This window comes from Setaria viridis, chromosome 1, assembly GCF_005286985.2.
Source record: "Setaria viridis chromosome 1, Setaria_viridis_v4.0, whole genome shotgun sequence".
Classification (NCBI taxonomy): Eukaryota; Viridiplantae; Streptophyta; class Magnoliopsida; order Poales; family Poaceae; genus Setaria; species Setaria viridis.
The window spans coordinates 70,623-86,479 of record NC_048263.2 but is presented as its reverse complement, the minus strand read 5'-3'; the positions used below and the strand labels follow the sequence as shown (position 1 = coordinate 86,479).

The following is a 15,857-nucleotide window of genomic DNA, read 5'->3' as shown; positions in this document are numbered from 1 at the left end:
TGTTAGAGCCTTCAAGGGAGGGAACAAAATGAGGATACTTCAGGTCTTTATAACTGCAATAGCATTTTTATATAGTCTTATTTGTATATCTAGTTAAAACCAATACATGTTACATGCCATCCTTATTAACCTAGAGAAAAATCTAGGAGGAGAAAACACCGCGACAAAAATACAGTTAAATCCTGCAAGCTGCTAGTTGTTTGTACACTTATTTATATCGGATTTCCCTCGAAGTGAATTATTACTTTTCTTCAAAACCCTAATCGAATGCCAGTAACAGATAATTAATTTTCATCAGACAACTCGAAATCTCCAAAATAATAGCTAGCTACATGGAGCTAGAAGCCCATGACCGAGAGCTGGTCATGATCGATTTTAAGTCCAGCAACCACTACATGTGAGCACTGACTGACACTTATTTGAACCAGCAATATAATCTATGTATCGGATACACACATATATTTTGGGTGCAAGGTTGTCCCATACCCCCAGAGCCAGGATTGTGTTGCAGTGGCTTTGGCTCCCGGACGTCACGTCGGCCGGCGACCTAGAGGAAAGAAAAAGCCTGCCTCTGCACGCGTTGCTCCGTCCTATACGTCTATCAGGAATTGCCGACAATGGGTGATCCTGCCCTCATAGAATCTTGGCTGTGCCATCAATATATTGATGCATATATGTATCTTTTTATTCTGATCGTTCTGATCGACCACAAGACGTACTACTGGGCATCATATAGCAGTGCATGCATGGTTTGACTGGATCCTCAGTTCCATGCATTCGGGAATTGCATTGGGATGAGTCATTGCATTGCATGGCATGCTGGTCGGTCTCTCTAGCATGCTGCACGCCCTGCAGTTTCCTATCCAGCAGGGAAAGTTTTTCACTGCTCACCTTTGACAAACGAGACACGAGCTATTTCAGTATGTAGCCTCATCACATGCATGAGAGTCCAGCACATACAAAACAGTGAAATGCAACTGCTACATGAATGAATGCATGATCTACAGTGCCGTCGTCTGCTCGATCCCGGCCCGAGAGAGAGAGAGAGAGAGAGAGAGAGAGAGAGAGAGAGAGAGAGAGAGAGAGAGAGAGAGAGAGAGTCCAGTCAATGCAAGTCGAACGCCATGATAGCACTGCTGCTTGATCAGTACGTGTAGTCATGAAACCACCAACAGATATAAGCAGATCGATCACCTAGCAGCTAGCTAGCTTGAGTGCATGCAGTACAAATAGGTACCACTACCACTTGGCTCTTCTCACTCTGTCACTCACCACACTACACCGGCCAAGCTCAAGCTGCATGCCTAGGTACCATGGAGAGGGAGAGCAAGCAGCAGCAGCAGCCATGGAGGACCTGCGGCTTCACTTGGCCGCCGAGATCCTACCCCTGCAGCTTCTGCAAGAGGGAGTTCAGGTCGGCGCAGGCCCTCGGCGGCCACATGAACGTCCACAGGAGGGACAGGGCCAGGCTCAGGCACGGCTTGTCTCCTCCTCCGGCCGCCCCTAGCAGGGCGGCGGCGGCGGTGATTCCCAACCTCAACTATCCGCCACCGCAGTCCCATCGTCATCGCCCCACCACCACCTCATCGTCAATAATGGCGGCGGTGAGCTTGGAGTTGGGGGTTGGAGTGGTGTGCAGCTGCGGCAGCACTAGTGCTGCAGCCACCACTAGTGCTACTCCAGTAGCTCCAGCCGGCCCCGAGGAGGATGACGGCGGTCTCGACCTTGAGCTTAGGCTCGGCGTCTCTTCTTCTTGATCGATCTTTCCTATATACTATTCCATCATCGGCTGCGTATATGCATTGTTAGTTCATCCTAGTTTAATTAGCTAGTAGTTTCCTTCCTTCATTCTCCTAGCTCCTTAATCACTTAATTAGCACCTCTCTAGCTAGTCCTGCATGCTATATATATAGGAGTGCAATAATGCAAGCCTAATAAGGTTATTAATTATTAGTCCAAGGAGCTAGTAGAACGTCTCTGCTGCTGCAGCCATGCCATGTGTACTGAACTACTGTATGTCTGTATGCATCTCTCTCTCTCTCTCTGTTGATGTACAAAACTTTATATATATATATATATATATATATATATATATATATTATATCAGGGATGCTATTAATTGCAGATTTTGGCTTGCTATGTTTGTCTACAGACCTGATTCTATCTACAATAATAAATAGTCACCACGCATCCGGACTAAATTTGCCATCCATATGTATGAACAATTGTGCCAAAATTAACTTGCTCGACTAGGAGAATCATGCGTGTAGGATAACGATAGCAGCGCAACAAAACTAGAACAGGTTCGGTCTCCATGGCAAATAACGCACCAAATTCTTGAAAAAGGAAAACTCTTAATTTGGCTATATCACTTACTCCCCTTCTCCAAATTGTAGGTCGTTTTGGCTTTTCTAGGTGCATAGTTTTTGCTATTGCACTTAGATATATATAGTGTATGTCCAGATGCATAATAATATCTATAAGCTTAGAAAAGATAAAATAACCTATAATTTGGAATGGAGGGAGTATTAGTTAAGGTGTACAGGAAAGCTGAACTCTCTGGTATAAGATTGCCCCTGTGTCAGCCGTTGTTTTCAAGTCCACAGAAATAGACACACACACAAGCTTGCCATGCAGCTCAAGTACGTAAAACCGGTCGCAAATAATGAGCTGCTAGAGGTTGAGATAATTCATTGTACATGTTAGGGATCAAAATATGGAAGCACATTGTTTAGCTAGTGCTTCGTGTTCCGAGTTGTCATCCACAGTTTGGGTCGGACATGCATGCACCATCCTCTTTAATGCTCAGCCTTCCTCCCCACAAGAAAAAGGCCCATCTATATAAAACCTACCAGTGGCAAGAAAGTGGTTTGTATGTGATTATTTAAAAACAACCTAGTTTGCACATGGGTTTTTGCAATTTGTATTTATAACAAAATTTAAAAAATCTCGAATAAATGGCAATCATCATGCAACAACATGTATGATTGTATCAACATATATATTTGCCACATGGACGATAGTATTAGATCTATAGGAGTCAGAGCGAAAAAAAAAGGAAGCAGCAGACTTGCATTCTTTTTGTCGATGGTTGTTCGCATTAGACTAGCGTGCAATCGTTGTTTTGTATTTGCCTAGCAATATGAAGTGTGACTATCAACTGAAAAAAAAAATACAAAATGTATGCTATATGAAATTTGGTACAGAATGTCAATGTCGAATCCAAACTAAAATTGATCTCTGCTATCACTACCGGAAAACTGATCATTCGTCCAACGCGTTAGTACCGGTCGTCACGCACAGTACCACCGAAGCCCCTATAGTACCAGTTTGGAACCTCAACCGGTACTAAATGGCAGCACGTGGACCGCGTGGCTGACAGCTAGATTCCTCAGGAAGCTATTTAGTACCGGCTGGTGGCTTCAGCCAGTACTAAATTGTGAGAATGCAATTTAGTACCGGCTCGTAGCTTCAACTAGTACTAAATGAAACCATTTAGTACCGGTACTAATGACAACCATTTGCTCTATATATAAATGAGCTGCTTCCTTAGCTTCCTTCCTGAGCAAGCTCAACCATTGGCTCAGCTTCGTTTTTCTTCGCTAGACCGGTTAGCAACTTTATTCTTCCTCCTCTGGTCATGTATTCTAGTCTTTTTTTTCGAATGAGCTAGTTTTATGTTACAAATGGAGTACTTGTTGCTTTGTTAAAGTGAGGAGAATGGAGAGTTTTTTAAATAAATTTTATGTTACAAATGGAGTACTTGTTGCTTTATTAGAGTGAGGAGAATGGAGAGTTTTTTAAATAAATTTTACATTACAAATGAAGTACTTGTTGATCTTTTAGAAAGAGGAGAATGGAGAGTTTTTTAGAGTGAGGTGAATGGAGAGTTTTTTAGAATAAGTTTTATGTTACAAATGGAGTACTAGCTTATGGATCTTTTAGAACAAGGAGAATGGAGAGTTTTTAGAATGAGTTTTATGTTACAAATGGAGACTTGTTGATCTTTTAGAACAAGGATAATTGAGAGTTTTTTTAGAGTGAGGACTACTATAAACACATATACTCTATCTTTCCCCTACCTAATATTGATCAAGTTCTTTATCTAATATGAAGCTCTATGTCCAATTTTCACGTAATACGATGCAGATGGACCGGCAATTGATGTAACACCTCCTCTCCTCCAATACCAGAGAATAGAAGAACTTCGAGTCCACAAACTCTGGTTAAACATCGTAAAAGAATCTTGAAATAGTTTTCCAAACACCTTTTGGAGCCAGATTTTCATAATAGAAGTATGGTGACCAATAGCCAATTCAGGCAGAGATTTGTTCACTTACCTTGACCCATCGACTTATGGTTAGTTTTGGATTGCCAAAATGGGCTCAGCGAGCAGGTCTTTTGCATGGACAGGCTATTGGGCCACCATACTTCTATTATGAAAATGTGGCACTTGCTTCAAAAGATGTTTGGAAAAATTATTTCAAGATTCCTTTATGATATTCAGCCAGAGTAGGTGGACTCGTAGATCTCATGCTGTACCATTATTTTAGAATTGGTGTATCTTTTTGTTTTCCAAATTAATGGTCATGATGTGGACGATCCTATGTTCTAAATATCTCATTTATGTAAGACTTAATATATGCGCTAGATTACGTCGATAGGTTCTTAGGAATCGACATTATCAATATAAATTATAGTTTGTATGTTGTGATGATTAACAGTCATGATGTGGACAATCCTAGGTTCTAAGTATCTCATTTATGTAAGATTTAATATGTACGGTGAATTTCATATGTAATCTCATTTATGTAAGATTTAATATGTACAATGAATTTCATATGTAATGTACTCTAGTTAATATTTGCGATGAATTTTTATCTCTACTATTTCATATATATACATATATACATGTGACAAGTAATGATTGAAATATTTTATTAAAATTAAGACAGTGTGTGTGGGAAAGAAAACTGCCGAAGGCGGACAGTTTCAGCTCCCGCCAATTTGGCAACTTTAGTACTGGTTGTAAGCATGTCCGGTACTAAATGGACGAATTTAGTACCAGGCAAAGGCTGGAACCAGTACTAAACATCTTTAATTTCAGATGCTACCATTTAGCAACTTTAATACCAGTTGGGAGTCTGCCTAGTACTAAATAGAGGAATTTAGTACTGGGCAAAGGCTAGCACCGGTTCTAAAGTATCCACCTACAAATACTTCGTCTTCTCCAAACACTTAGCAGTTTCCAAAAATTAGCAGTTCCTCCCTCTACGCCACGTCGGCCCCGTCCCCGTCGCTCTCGCCCACAGCTGCCACCCGATCCCCGTCACTGTCGCCATCGCCATCACCATCGCTTGTTGCCGCGCCGGTCCTGTCCCTGTCCCCGTCTCCATCGCCGTCGCCGCCACCCCGTCCTTTCCCCGTCCCCATCTCCGTCACCATCGCCCGTCGCCCCGTCCCCATCGCCGTCGCCCCATCCCCGACCACCGCCAGCCCATCCGCAGCCGCCGTCCCCACCGCCGCACCACTCCCTTCCCCGCCTCCCCCGCGGGCCACCGCCGCGCCTCTCCCTCCCCACTTCCCCCGTAGTCCCTCCCCAGTTAGGTTTTATTTTTTCAATAATTTTGATTTTGATGCATTAAAATGATTTTGCTACATGTATTGGATTAAAATGGCTATGATTTTTCTTCAATTGGATACCAGTTTGTATTGGATGCTAAGTAATTATTTTTTGTGATACAATTACGGCATAAGGCTATATCTCTTAGAGGATATGTTCATATTCACATGTAGCATTGTGATAGAATTGTGGATGGCTATGAAAATGATGGTCTAGATTTATTTTTTCAATGTATATGATGTGCGTATATGACAATGTACCTTATCATAATTTTATTTGGACAGTTTGGGCTAACTATGGCAAGTGGAAGTTCTTCTCGCCATGGTGGCGGCGGCTGTGGACACTACATTTTCGAGGAGCCACCGTTGGCTCGTCCTCCCGGAATCCACTTCCCTAATCTTTTCATTGACTTGCCAAAAGGCGATCAAAGCAGAGGAACAATTCCCAACATAGTAATATTCTTTCCTTCTTGTAATTGGTTTTTTACTACACATGAATAATTCCTAAATTTACTTACATACAATGTAGCTTATCGGCAATATAGATGGCTGAAAGATGTTGTTGAAGCTCTAGGTGGTACTTCTCCTTTAGTGCAATCCGAGATAGTTGGTCCACGAAATTTTAGAAGAGTAAAAATATCTTTTCAGGTACCTGTTCGAGAAACAGAGACCAACCGGATGAGAGTACCAGGACAGCTCATCTTGATGGTTTCAATTGCTGCATGGGGTCAATTAGCACCAAGTAGGGTAACTTTTGAAAGGACCGTCGTGGAGGCATGCTCATAACAGCTTAAGGATCATAGGTACTTTGTGCCAGACTTCTCATATTTTTGAATAAAGGAGCGCGAGGAGAGAGAAAGCAATGTGACTAGGACTACTGCGAGGCTATGTCAACTGAATCAACATGACATGGTATGAAACATATCTCATCATTTTATCTTTAATTATGTTACATCTTTCAAATTTCATCATGTTATTCTCTTCTTTTAGGATATCTTTGGTCAAACCTTGGCAGCAATGAGCTTTCATGCGATTCTGACTCAAGTCTTGGATGTGTTGAATTATAGTTACGCCAATGGAAACCCGATACGCACTAGAGATTTCAAGCTCTAGGCTGATCCCACTTTCTACAGGCTATTTTAGTTGACGTCGTCTCCATTGTTCGAGATTTATGGTAGTGGATGTGACCATCCTTGTGAAGCGCTAGAGAGTGCACTAATTCATGCTCTAGCTTATATTGATGAAGTTCTAGGCTTTACGATTGGAGGCTTAAGCTAGGTGGTATATCTACGTAAGCGAAGAGAATTATTAAATATGTAGCATGCATGGATGTACTCCTACCGTACCCTTTTCTTATGGATCTAAAGTTGTTGTCTCTAAGACCTTAAGTATTGATGTACGAACTATTGAGTGTTAATGATTTGAATGGGTTGATACTTGTGATACTTGGATTTGAATGGGTTGATATATTAACATAACATTATTAGTAAAAGCTCTGTTGAATACGAATACGAATTAAAACGAAAGGGTAAATAAAAAAAGAGGAATAAACTTTTGTATCGGTTACTGCCGTTCGCAACAGCGCGAAGTGGCTCGTAGTTTAGTACCGGTTGGTGTTACCGACCGGTACTAAATGACGCATTTAGTGCCGGTTGGGCTAGCTAGTACTAAATGGTGTAGCATTTAGTATCGACCAAACGATACCGATCGAGCGCCCGGTATTAAGGGGGTTACTGACCGGTATCAGAAGTTGATCCTCCAGTAGTGTATGTATAATGGCATTACATGATCCTACCAACACGCATCATCTTCTATTGATCCTTGCTCGCCATCATCTGTTGCTCTATTTATGCTCTAGAAACACGACTCCAGAACTCTCATGGTGCTAGGGGTCGGTTCTTTGATCGGCGACCTATGCCTTGTGGCTGGATGGATAGCACATAGCAGGATCCTGCACTTCATCCATTGTAAGGAATCAGTGCTCGTAACCTAAGAGAGGGAGAGGGTGAATTAGGAAACTTAAAACCTTAACCTATGACTTTCACTACTTTCCATGTAAACATAAACTAGATAGCATGTGCATTCTATGGTTGATCTAGTGTGAAACCCTCATTCCAAAATAAGTTTTGCAACCTATAACCAATTCTATCAAGATACTACTCTAAGAAAGTAAATGCACACAAGTTGCAAGTATGAAATGCGAAAACATAAGAAGGGGATGAGGGGAAGCAAACTCTTGACACAGAGATTTATCCTGTGGTATCGGTAGACACTAAGCCACCACTAGTCCACGTTGTTGAAACACTCACACAAGAGTAATGCTTCCCGATCACCAAGTCTCTCCTAAGATGTTCTTTGACTTGCCACAAAGGCTCGGCCACAAAGGCTCACACCAAGTCTCTTGATCACCTTGATGCTGTCTTCACTAAGGAGCTTCTCCATGAAGGAAAGGGGTATCCACGTCCCCCGCACAAGGTCATAGACGCCGCTCCACACCAAGCTGGAGGGTCGAACACTTGCCGGCGAGCCACCAAGGCTCCAAGGTGCCGGCACACCTCTTATACAGTTGTGGTTCACTCTAGAACTTGATCACAAGGTAGGCACACCTTCCACTCACTTCTCTCTAGGCCTATCCTAGCACTAATGACTCTCCTAAGCTTGTGCTAAGCCTTTGATGGATCACTTAAGCACTTTTGGTGGCATGGATGTGTTCTTGATGAGTCTTGGTCGTCAATGCATCCCTAGATACTCCAGCAACCCTAAATGGACAAGTGGTGGAGGTATAAATAGTCCCAAGGGCTCAAAGTGTTGTTGCTCCAACGGCTAGTGAAAAAGTATACCATCGGATACTGTGAAATGGAAGAAGTTTTTGCCTGCATTGGAACATCCGGTGCAACTAACCGTTGGACTCCAAGAAAGTTATGAAGAGAGAGATGGAAGAAGTTTTATCAGGATGAAACTGTGTATGTACTGTTTTCAAAACTATGAAACCTGTTGAAACTTACATTAGACTATAAAATTTCATTTCATCATATTGTGTTCAATCATATGTCTTACAAATTAATTGCTATATTGTTAGCCTATGAAATTGTGAAATGAAATTTTGTATTGAGAGATTTTGTTTCGTTATAAACTCAAATATACATAGACGACGTGGCATTTTTAGAAACCGCGAAACCAAATAGCTTATCGGCTGACAGTAAAGTGCGGCAAACCATGAGAGCAAATGGTTTTTCTGCGAATTCCAAACATGCTTTGTGGGTCCACATGGCAGCGTGACATCCATCCATGTATCGAGATCCAACGGAGGAGCGGAGCAAACCCAGCCCAACGGCTACCTCTTCGTCTTCTTCCTCGTGCCGCGGCCGTTCGTTCCCCCACACCCCACCTCTGGCCTCTCCCGACCAGATCGGCGGTCAAAACCCTAGGCTTCCCCGGTCAAACCCCGCCGCTTGGTCCCCGGGCAGCTTGGGATCTCCGAATCGAGCCTCCAATTCACATTCGAGCTACTCCAGGAACCCAATCCGTTCCCCATCCGGATGGGCGATGGCGATGCTGCGTCCGGGAGGAGGTGCCCCAAGCACCCGTCGGAGCCTCCCTTCACCGGCTTCTGCTCCGCCTGCCTCCTCGACAGGCTCCACGCTACCAATCTGATTGGTGTGGCCTCCCCATCCCAGCCTCCCGCTCCTCCTCCTCCTCCCCTTCCCCTCCACCAGGACCCGGAGGAGCCGCCGCCTCCCTGCTCCACGGACGCAGCGGGGAGGAGGGAAGGGGCGGAGCGGACCACGCTCCTCCACCTCTTCCAGCTAGAGGACCAAGGGGAGGACACCAACGCCGCCGCGCCCTCCACCTCCACCAGTGGCGGCGGCGACGGCCAAGATCCGCCGCCTCTCCTGCAGCGCAAGCGATCCCTTACTCACTCCTGCAGCGAATGGATGGCCTGCTGCGACGCCAACCACTCCTCCTGCCTACCCTCCCGGCAGTCCCTCGACGCCTCCTCCTCCACCACATCCGCTGCAGCTGCTGCTGCCAATCCCCACCACCCAAACGACGCCGCTGCTTCTGCAAGGAGCAATGGCGTCGCCATGGTCGAGAGGAGGACGGGGAGCCTCAGGTGGAACCAATTGTGGGCAATCAAGGGCCTCCTCGGCAAGCCTGCGGGCCATCTGCTCAGCAGGTCCTTCTCCGAGTCCTCCAGGTCAAGGTACGCCCTCCACCCCGGCGGTGGCGCCATTGCGAGGTCGTCCTCGTCACAGTCCCAAGGCAATCGCCTCAATGGCAGCCGCTCCGTGTCCTCAGCTGGGAATGGCTTGGACTCTTCTGAGATATCACTGCCCGGTGATTCTGTTGGACGTGCTCATGTCCACCATTGCCGGCCTCGGCTCAAGGACAGGCTCCACTGGCTTCGCCGCAGCCGCAGCGTTCACTATTCTTCACCTACCAGCATTGCAGATGCCGGTTTCACTCCTTTCAGAAGCAGAAGCAGCAGCACCAGGAGCGTGACACACAAGAACCAGCGCAGGTTTACTGCTGGTTTCTTTGCTGCTCAAAGACATCGACACTAGCATCTTACAGCTTGGCTACGCAGTTTGTAGTTGAATCAGTAACTAATAATTATAAAGGACCTCAAGATTGTAAACTAGTAGCATGGTAAGCTGATACGTACTCCCTCCATCCCAAATTACTATTCGTTTTGGCTTTTCTAGATACATAACTTTTGATATGCATCTAGATATATACCATGTTTAGATACATAGAAAAAGTTATGTATCTAAAGAAGTTAAAACGAATTGTAATTTGGAACGGAGGAGTAGTATTTCCCCATTCTTTTTGTACTGTGTATGTTGAAGGCAGAATAAATTGCTCGACTCAGGTAGTACCACTACCATGTTCATCCCTTGCTGCGTGTCAATCTGGCATGGCTAATGAGGTACTCCCTCTGTCCCAAATTACTATTCATTTTGAGCTTTTATAGATACATAAATTTTGCTATGTATCTGGACATAATATATATCTAGAGTAAAAACGAATAGTAATTTGGGACGGAGGGAGTAGCTCTGTGCTGTAGTTGAACAATTAATAGCAACTGATTCCATACTTGCATTGGCTGCTTGCAACTGACTGTCGATGGAGTCTTCAAGCTGAGATTCATGCTGTGAACTTGACATGTTATACAGGTAAAGACCATACGAATCTGTATGGATTCTAGTAACTGCTGGCTATCTTCTTGCGAATTGCAACCTGTCGCTGTTTGTTGGCTGCTGCTTCTGTTTTGTGCCTGCGACTTGCTCTTTTTGATTGGCCGGTCCTGAATTTATGGGGTTATATATGTGTGCTCACCACCAATCTACTGTGCTTCAGTTTTGTGGGTTGGATCATTGTATTTCAGTATTCAGGAAAGTTTGGTTTCCTTATTTGAATATATATATTATATGAAGTTTAACCACATCATTTTGCATTTTCACTGTATGAGCTGCTTAAATGTTCTAGCTCATTGCATTGACCAGTACAGCAGGACTTACCAAGCTTCCTGATTCCACGGGGGCATGGCCCAGTCTTTAGTACTACTTTGTTTTGTATGTGTTCTTCAACAAGCTCTGAAATTTCGACATTTTGGTTCTGTCAGCGTAAGAATGTGAGCACAGATTGTGGATAAGTAAGTTCATAAAAATGAGGTTTTTTTTTTTGAGGAAAGGTTGGTTTGTCATATGCAAATATGAAGTTTGTGCGTCTGGAGTGGAGTCAGTCCTCTGCTTTCTTGCAGCATCTCTTTATTCAGGTTCGTTTATCAGAGAAAAGCTACCAAACAAGTGTAGTGCGAGTGCCGGCCATGAACGCACTACATTACAACGTGACCGATCATCGTATTCATGCACACAAAATATATGATTTTTTTTATTTGCGAGAACTAAATATATGTGCGTGGGCGGATGATGCAGTAGTAGTACAACATGCATATACTGATATACTACTATATATGATCAATAATTTATTTGGAGATCAACTTTGTTCAGTTGGTCTGCTCATCATCATCAGTAACTGGAAGCTGCTGGTGCTTCTTGAAGAGCTTGCTGTCGATGTGCTGCTTGAAGGTTCGCGGCGTGAACCTGGCGGGGTTGTCCGGCGTGACGAGCTCCGGCATCGGGCGCAGCAGCACGAGGTCCGGTGGCGGCTCGCAGAAGACGACCCAGGAGACGCGCACGGCGTCGCGGTTGACGAGGCCGCGGTGCAGCACGCTGGTGTAGCGGCCGTTGCTGAGGATCTCGAGGGCGTCGCCGACGTGCACGATGATGGTGCCCGGCTCGTCGCGCGCCGTCACCCAGCGGCCGCCGTGGCGCACCTGCAGCCCTGGCACGCCGTTGTGGATGATGAAGGACAGCGCGCTCACGTCCGTGTGGGCCTCCACGCCCACGGCCAGCTCCGGCTGCGGGCACCGCGGGTAGTAGTTGATCTTCAGCTGCAGCCGGAGGTCGTCGTCGTGTTCGTGCTCGCCGGCGCGGGTGATGAGTGCCTTCTCGAGGGCCTCCCGGCGGCCTGGGCCGAGGAGCCCCACGGAGAGGACGGCGAGCAGCGCGGAGGCCAGGTCGCGGATGCGGCGGCCGAAGTCGCGCGTGGCGGCGACGTAGTCGGGCGGGTGCGCGGGCCAGAGGGCGTGTTCGGCGAGGCCGTCGGGGTGGAGGAGGTGGAAGAGGTAGTCCTCCCACTCGCGCTGCCCGCTGGCGTTGGTGGCCAGCCGGCTGCCGTACCCCTGCAGCCGCCCGGCGGCGGGGTCGTTGGCGTAGGCCTCCTTGGCCTCGATGGGGAGCGCGAAGAAGGCGGCGCCGGCGGCGCGCAGGCGGTCCATGACCTCGCCGGGGATGCCGTGGCCGGAGATGTGCATCACGCCCCACTCGGCGGCGGCGGCGCAAACGGCCTCCACGCACTCCGACAGCTGCTCATTCTGCTGCTTGGCATCGTCGTCCTTGCTGCAGGCGAGCAGGAACGGGGAGATGTCGACGACGGGGATCCGCGGCGCCGTGTGGTCGCCGGCGTGGGTGCGCGCCAGCTCCAAGGCGTCTCCGAGGTCGGCTCGCTCGTCGGCGGGGCGTACGTACTCGGCCGGGATGGCGGACAGGCCGCTGAGAGCCTCCACGCGCGCGGGCAGCTGCTTCTGCTGCGGCGGCGCCGGCACCGGCACCGGGGATGAACAAGGCTCCATCTCCATCGATCAGCAGACGCACGGACTGATATATAGGTTTGTTTCAGATTATTGCTGCTTGCTGGTATTGCTGAGATCGATCGATGGATGGCCACCACCACTAGGAGCGAATTTATATTGAATTCACAGAGACAGAGACCGGAGTTGCTGCAGCTAACTGGAGCGCATGCTTTGCTCACTTGCTCGTCTGACAGTCTTGACCGTGACTGGTGGTTGCAACGGTGGATTCCGGTTGCACGTTGCAGCACCAACCAACCATTTCGAAAAGTGGAGAGGCAGTGTCAGCCTCACCCGATGGGTTGGGCCCTGCTTCATTCTGTTGGGACGGCCCGGCCCAGAAATGCACCCACGAATGATGATGTGCCCTTGGATGGAGCTGGGCCGACCGACCATCACGCAGAGATGGGATTGATTAGTTACTTGAAGGTGTACATACATACGGTAGCCGGAGATGATGGATTGAGTGCATTATACTCCCACCCGTGTAGTTCGAGGCTCTCCGTCATCTGATTTTGTGCGCGTAGGATGTGTGTTGGTGGCTGATCTGCTCTGTCCGTTCGACCCTCAGGCATCTCTCCCTATAGTAAAAGGAGGACTGTTTCTGTAGTAAAGTTAACTTTGGTGCGTTTTGTCTCAATGACAGGTGGGCCAAACGTTCAATGACAGGAGCGAAATATTGTAACACCTAAATTTTGAAAGAAAGTAACACTTGGAATTAGAAGTTTAGAACTACAATTTAGCATGCTTTAAGTAAATAACTAATAAGCAATGGATTGAGCCATTGAGGGACTCAATGTGTGAAGGCACGCCTGGTGAGCTAATCATTTCCTAGTGACTAGCGACATAAATTGTGCATCAATTACTGAACAAGTCCTAAGAACCAATGTTTAAATCATTAGACTTCACTTTAGCCTGCTAGTCACCTACTTCATTTGTGTATAAACTCCTGGGCCCCCTCCTGGCTTGGGCCCCCGGCCGTCGCCCCTCTGGCCTAGCCCCAGAACCGGCCCTGGCCAGGCCATCTACACCGGCCTCGAGGCGACGATGTGCCACTGCACGCCTCGGTGCAGACTACGGGTGTGCCGACGACAGCAGCACGCCTCCGCTCTGCTGCACGAGGCGCTCAACTGCCGGGCTGCCATGCTTCTGTTGCCTACTACCAGGCCGACGAGGCGACGAGCACTGGAGCACAACGCAGCGGCGAGTAGTTGCTGATTTGGTTGCTGGATGCCGAGGGATTTGATGGTGCTTGTGTGCTGCCGCGACCTGAAGAAGAGGAGAAAGGTGCTGACTTTGCTGTCGCCGTGAAATCGAGCACTGTCGATGTGAATCAAGCTGCAGCCACCGCCGAATCGACGCCACCACGACAAAGCTCCAGCAGCCGCCACGGACCTGCAGCTTGTGCCACCGCCCCTAAACAACTCCGCCTCCCTGCCTTCTACGCTCCATCCGGACCTTTGCTAAATCTTGAAAAAGATCCTAGCTTTCTCGGTATTTCTATGTGTTATGTGCAACACATAATATTTATATATCATTGTTTTGTCAGATCAATTAAAATCTAGCGCTAGATAAACGGTATAGAGTTATACAATAACAATATTTATACAAATATATAGTTACTAGCAAAATGCCCGTGCGTTGCTACAGTAAAAAGATCAATTGTGTTTTTCAAACTAATGATATTTTTATTTTTATCACTAAATTTTTATTTTCATCACTAACTTACCGTGCTCCAAAGTTGTCAAGACCCTCATTTGTTCGAAAGAACTGTGTAATGGATGAATAAATTTCTTGGAATTTCTAGCAGTGTAGAAAATGGCCAATAACCCCAACAAAAAGTATAGTAGCAGACATACCACAGTTTTACAACCATCCCACGTTCCCACCTTTACAAACCCACTAATCTTTAACATAGGTAGTATCATAATATCCTTCACATTTTCATATTACCAGCAGGACCATTACAAGTCCTAAAAATTGACAAATCATAATTCAAGCAAAGCTGTACCTGGAGTGTGGAAGCTCATAAAGGGAACAACGCCACGGATGCCATTGAAATAGCATGCCGCCTCACATACATTCCTCACCTGGCCAGACTTTAAATTAAAACTGAATAGCCCATCACCTGTACCCACGGGTACAAAAATGACGCTGACACCATGTGCAAAGCCAAGAAAATCAGAACAAATGGAGTTTGCATCGACAGAGAGTAACTTCGGGAGGTCAATGACTGATTTGTGCCCATCCCATGCCTTCATCAGGACTTGCCTCCATTGACCACAGGGAGAGTCTGGGCCCTTCCATTCTTGCGACTCCCAGACCGCCATCTTCCACTGTCATGATTGTGGTACAGGTCCTATAGGACCCAGGAGGTTGGTGATGCACATTGATTTCCCGTGTGGCCAAATCATACTTGAGAATTCTCCTGCTTGAGTCAATCACGAAGTAGAGTGCATTCCCAACAATAGCAGAGGGCGGTTCATCAACATGGTACTTGGGGAACTGAACAACAGAGGTCGGCTCACTCCAGGTTCCAGCCTCTGACGAGTAGACCCGCAATGTCATGAGTGTCCGCGGTGGCAGTCGATGTGGTCACAGGCGCCGCCAGTGCCACAGGCCGCGCAGAGCACAGCCGCGTTCCAGTAGTCGGCAAGCAGTGGCCCTGTGGGCAGCTGGCTCCACTCGTCAGTCACAGGGTCCCAGATGACGAGGTGGCGAGGCCCCCAGCTCCTGACACGGAGGAGGACGCGGCCGTGGCGGGCATCGAGCGCGCGCCACTCGCGGCGGTTGGCGTGGGGTGGACGGAAGGAGTAGGTGGGGACGAAGCGGGCCAGGTAGATGTTGTAGAAATTCTCGTTGACACAGTTGCAGATGAGGTCGAGCATGGGGGGCGCGTGGTGGAACTCATGGAATCGGCGGCGGAAGCCGCGACCGGACATGAGGCGGCACCAGGGCGGCGCGGACGAGGCTATCGGGCTCGGCCGGAGGGAGGCGGAGGAGGATCTCCTCGACGAGCTCTTCCAACAGAGTCGGGACC

General features: G+C 47.3%; 3 protein-coding genes across 3 annotated transcripts in view; 2 read left to right on the top strand and 1 right to left on the bottom strand.

Annotated features, from left to right (window-relative positions):
* Positions 1–15,857, top strand: part of LOC117861705 (amino acid transporter AVT1C) — a 54,501-nt gene that overhangs the window by 28,055 nt on the left and 10,589 nt on the right. The gene's annotated exons all lie outside the window — the stretch shown is intronic.
* On the top strand, positions 8,859–11,036 carry LOC117850101 (uncharacterized). Its single transcript, XM_034731893.2, has one exon. It carries the CDS (start codon positions 9,162–9,164, stop codon positions 10,185–10,187), a length of 1,026 nt encoding a protein of 341 aa, XP_034587784.1. The 5' UTR covers positions 8,859–9,161; the 3' UTR covers positions 10,188–11,036.
* LOC117850090 (leucoanthocyanidin dioxygenase) lies at positions 11,374–15,718 on the bottom strand. The gene has a single exon (XM_034731885.2). It carries the CDS (start codon positions 12,824–12,826, stop codon positions 11,633–11,635), a length of 1,194 nt encoding a protein of 397 aa, XP_034587776.1. The 5' UTR covers positions 12,827–15,718; the 3' UTR covers positions 11,374–11,632.